The 5,000-nt window shown below is 39.8% G+C and overlaps 1 protein-coding gene and 1 pseudogene across 1 annotated transcript in view; both read right to left on the minus strand.

Moving 5' to 3' along the window:
* LOC137988440 (neuronal pentraxin receptor-like) overlaps positions 1-869 on the minus strand; it is a 7,769-nt gene extending 6,900 nt beyond the window's left edge. Inside the window, exon 1 of the mRNA XM_068834425.1 lies at positions 391-869. Coding sequence (XP_068690526.1) covers positions 391-628 — 238 coding nt within the window. The 5' untranslated portion in view covers positions 629-869. The remainder of the gene's footprint in view (positions 1-390) is intronic.
* Positions 870-3,956: 3,087 nt separating this feature from the next.
* LOC137988441 (neuronal pentraxin receptor-like) overlaps positions 3,957-5,000 on the minus strand; it is a 4,770-nt pseudogene continuing 3,726 nt past the window's right edge.

The following is a 5,000-nucleotide window of genomic DNA, read 5'->3' on the forward strand; positions in this document are numbered from 1 at the left end:
AAAGTTCGCGGACCGGCACTTTCCGAAAAAGTTCGACATCCTTTGGTGTGGGTCCACCGCAACCGCGAAGGGTGTGTGCATTTGTACGTGGTTTGATATAACTGCCCTTTTTCGTTCAATGCCACGTATGCACGTCGGCTTAAACTTCGCGCATGGGCTGAAAAAGATGAATCAGCCATTGCACAACCGTGTGACGTATCCGCTTTGATTGACTTCGCGCATGCGCTTAACAAAGTTGAATGCGATATGTGACTGAACACAAAAAAACCCCAAGCCGCAATTTAACCTCGGGTGGGCTCGATTCTATCACCTTCTCGGTAACGGTACAATGTACACGACTCATTAACTGAACGTTAAAGCCCAATCTACTAAGAAGTCGCTAGGATTTACCTGGCTTCATCTGACTGCTTCGATTTTTCATGGTCTCAAGTTCTTTCCTCAGGTCGTCGGTGGCTTGTTGGAGTTGTTTGTTTGCCTCGCACAAGTCGCACTTGTCCCCTTCCACGGACACCTTTATCGTTGGACTACAGTGACAAGCGGATGGAGTGAGATCGCAGGGTCTTTGTGCATCTGAAAAAGAAACAAATACAACCACCATAAACAGGAAATAGAGCCCAACATTTGCCATCTTGTCGCTTGATCAAGAGTTCGACCGAAGAGAAGTATACTGCTCGGTGCACTGCGTAAGCAAGAATGACCGAATTGATACTTCTGGATCAGAAGTAAGTCGAAGTGAGGATGTCAGTGGCAATCAGGCACTGCAAATAGCCAATCTATTAAGACCATCAGTTTGTGTCTTTCACAAAAAATGACTTTTTATGGACGGGAACTATTCTCCGATCATATTTACAGCAGGCCGACAGCATTCATGTGTGCTTGCCAACGCGTAAATTGAGGCCAAAGTTCTAAAAGTGTTTTTTTTCCTCCTAATTTAGCGATGGAACTTTTTGTTCAGTTCATTTCTATAAACTCCAGAGAAAAATACGAGTATTGGCAACGAATTCGAATGTGAGAGCCTGCCACAATAAAACATGAAAGAACTAGTATGGCAATAAATGTCGCTTTCTACTAACATTTTTAATAATTAGAAAAAACAAATATTTGGAGGCAAACAAATTTTAATCGATAGAACTAATTTTTTTTCGAAATCTTTGCTTCGCACGTGGTCCCCATAGAGATGATATGGCGCGGGGACATTCGAGAGATTTTCCATCGCCTTGACGCGGGACGGAAAACGGAAAATTGCTGCTTGTAGTATGAAAATTATTACATTTTTTCTCTCTCTTGCAAAGTTACTCGCTATCTGTAGATAACAGGCGAAAATGTGTCAAAGTCAAACAACGTTCTATTGACTTTTTGACAAAACGCTGAGCTTGGTTTAACGTAAACGCGAGAATAAATCTACTGGTTAATTATTTAAAAAGCGTTCTTCTCCTACTTTGTGGGCCGGTTGACCCCTAGCCTTCCGCTTATTCCACCGGAAAAAAAAAATGAAAGACATATTTTGAACCGCAGTCAGTGTAATGACTCCAAGCAGAAACCCACAATCCATGAACTTCTGCTCCATTCTTCATTTCGTTTATTCAGGCGTCCATTTATTTATGTTACCATTCTTTCGCCTTTTAATCTGAGCGATAGACTTTCCTCAAGAAATTGTTTAAGGCATTGTTTAATAAATCTCTTATCAGATCGTTTTATTACGCTACAATTCAGGCTGCTCCAATTCTACGTATTCACGAATTTCTAGTCTCTAAAATTGAAAAAAATAACCATCTATTTCAACATGAAAAAGTCTTATTTCAAGAAAAAGGCAAGGTTCTTCTATACACGTGACTTCTTCCCGAAGCTTAAATGATTTCAACATTTGACCAACATTCCGGTTCAACAGATGTTGAACTGATGTTCCCGCAAATGTTGGACGCAGAAAAAAGTGGTGCAGAGGCCGTTCAAACGGTTCCAACATTGCGTCAACAAACAACATGATCTCCTCTCTACATTGACGATTATCGTTAATTCCTAATTTGCATTGAATTAACTGTAATAGTTAATTTAGGATACTGTGTCCCAGGACTTGTGGTAGCAGAGAAAATAAGGAAATAAAAAATCATATCCGTGGAGTGGATTTGAACACGAAGCTTGTATTCTATAGAAACCGCTTGTTTTCGTTTCACCACTGAAGATCAAGACACCGCGCCCTCTAAAACACATTTATTTAAGTCTCTCATAAAATATCGCTGCTGAAAAAGTATTAGGCCTAACCGCCTAAGCTAGATTAATAATTTAAGCCTAAGCTTTGATTTTAAAATGTTGAGCTTTGTCGTCAAGTTTGGAGACCGACATTTTGCAGTGTTTAATGTTGTTTGTTGCCGAGTGATAATACAACATTATCAAATAGTGCTTAAAATATTGTCCCTGAGCAGCTAGCGGTGTGTTGGTCAAGTGTTTGGGTGACAGATTAATAATGAACATTCCCAGGTTCGAGTCCTACGTCCATACACTTGGGCTGTCTTTTAAAAAATATATGGCCATTTCCCGTAATCCATATCAGCTTTCAGTCTTCTAAATTAATGATAATAGCTAATTCAGAGCAAATTAAGAATTAACGATAATCGTAAATTCAAGGTAGAGAATTGGTTGCAACAAAAGAACCAACACTTTCGCGAAATTTGATTGCGAGGAACTAAGAACTAGAAACCAGTCTCTCTGGTCAAGATAAACCACACCATGTTGACTTTTAAGGCCTGATGTGAGCATAAGTGTGTTCTACAATTGTTATGTTCTACAAAAATTGAATCGATGATGAATGAAAGTTTAAACCGATTTAAACTTGATTCAATACGCTTTCAACAAGCTTTCAACATTTTTTTGCGTTTTCAACAATGTTGGACTACCTGTTCAAACGCACCGAACATTTCGTTCAATTAAAGTGTTGGATGCGTGTCGAAGCAAAGATTTAAACCGTTTAAACGGGCCTATATAAATGTGAATGTATGCTTAATCCAATAAATTAACATAACGAACTGCCATAAAGAATTTATCGCACAAGTGACCAGCTTCCATATTGGTTCACCAAAACAAACATTTTGTCTTAAAGTAGAATGCAGCCCCTGAATGAACGGCATCAAGGTTAACTCTGCATTCTGCGTTGACATCAATGTCACATATGACATTTTAAAGGAGCATTTTGTCGTTAAATGTCAGTAAACTCAATCCATGCTCTGCTCTTTCACTCTTCTTTCGGATCTCGTGTTATAAGTGACTGTCGCTTTTCAAGGGCACCCAATGGGCAAATTAAGCCAAAGGCTTTGAGCTCCTTGTCATGTTTAAAGACTGTCTAAAGAGATGTTCAATTTATCACCTAGAAGAATTTGATCTGTTCGGGTATCTTAGCTGAAAATTAAAGGGTCCGAAATTTTTAGGGAACGATCTCTTCATTTCAGAAATTTCTAACAGAACGTTACTCTCTAACGTCCAACCGAACCATTTGCTCACCCGAAACAGCTAGGTTTAACTTTTTTAAGTGCCAAAAAGTGCAAAAATACCCCTTCTGAAAACGTAAGGGACTACTTTTCCACTTTTCCCCGGATGCGAATCTTTTAGGTGATATTTGAGTAAAGATATATGTAGCTGTTTGCCAAAGCAGAACCGAAATTCTTAAAACAGTTTGACTCTCCGAACATATATTTCACCAAAGGTTATCGTTGGGTGCCCCTGGCTTTCGCAATCTGCTTTCAGATTGATTTCGTTCTTGAGGGCCAACTTTATATTCGATCGACTGAAAATGATGAAAAATCTCGGGGCCAATGCCCCCTTCCCCCCTCCCCCCCGCCCCCCCCTTCCCGGCCCTCTTCGAAAAAAAGAAGCCAATAATGAAACACTGATTACAAACGACATACGATTTATTGAAAAGATCGTTAATAATAAAAAAAAAAAATGCAGAAAATGCAAACTGAATTTTACACTTCGCAAGCTGATGGAGAGATAACCCTTACATTGCCTCTCATTCCTACTTTGAAATCAGACCATTTCTTGACGTTACCCTTCCCCACATGGCACGATTTCGACATTTCCAATATTTCAATCGGAGAGAGAACTCTGTTCCAAATATTGAGGCCCGTCAGTTCTCCAAGGAAATGTTGACTTGGGTCAAAACCGCCACCAAACGAATCTTGTTCTTGGCCGACAATGAGGATTCCGTTGGTCTTTGTTTCATTACCACACTTCAACTGATCCTTTGTTACTTCAACTGAGACCCACGGGCTTCCTCGCTACCATCTTTGTAAACTTTCCAAGAGCCATTCGTGTTCTCCCATGTGGTACAAACATGATGCCAGATACCGTCATCAACAGATACACCACTATTTCTGCGTAGGAGATAAAAAAAGATGCAACTGAATTTTACAAGTGGAACAGTTTTTGGTTGTGTGTAGAAAGGAATCTACCTATTTCTTCATTTATGGGTCGAAATTGCCATTGCTCACATGGCATCCATTTTAAATTGTGGCTGAGTTACCGAGGCTATAAATGGAAGTGAGCCTGCCAAGGACCTTCTCTGATCGATACAAATCTCTACCTTTCTCACGCAAATGTTGACTTGTTAACACTGCCGCGAACAACATGGTTTACGTTATGAAAATGGGTGAGTTTATTCGCTACATTCAAAGGCTACAGCACTGTGTTTTCTCAGTTGACTTGTAACCCGGCACTTACCCATTTTGCCCTCGCGCGCACAAATTTCTCTGACCCATGGCTGGGGAACCACACCTTCTCCACTGTGGTATTTTCTTGTGATCACCCACTAACGTTGAAAGACACTAAAAGAGTTCTTATTTTATTCTTTTGTTAAAATTCGAGATATTCCTTTGGGTGGTGAAATACGCACTATTCCAGAGCTAATCATAACCATTACATTTTCTCAAATTTGATTGGCCCATTAACTGCTTTATTTTTCACTAATTATTATGTAGGGGGGTAATTGGACAGTGAAATTAGACAGTTGG

The sequence above is a fragment of the Montipora foliosa genome, unplaced genomic scaffold (assembly GCF_036669935.1).
Source record: "Montipora foliosa isolate CH-2021 unplaced genomic scaffold, ASM3666993v2 scaffold_419, whole genome shotgun sequence".
NCBI lineage: Eukaryota > Metazoa > Cnidaria > Anthozoa > Scleractinia > Acroporidae > Montipora > Montipora foliosa.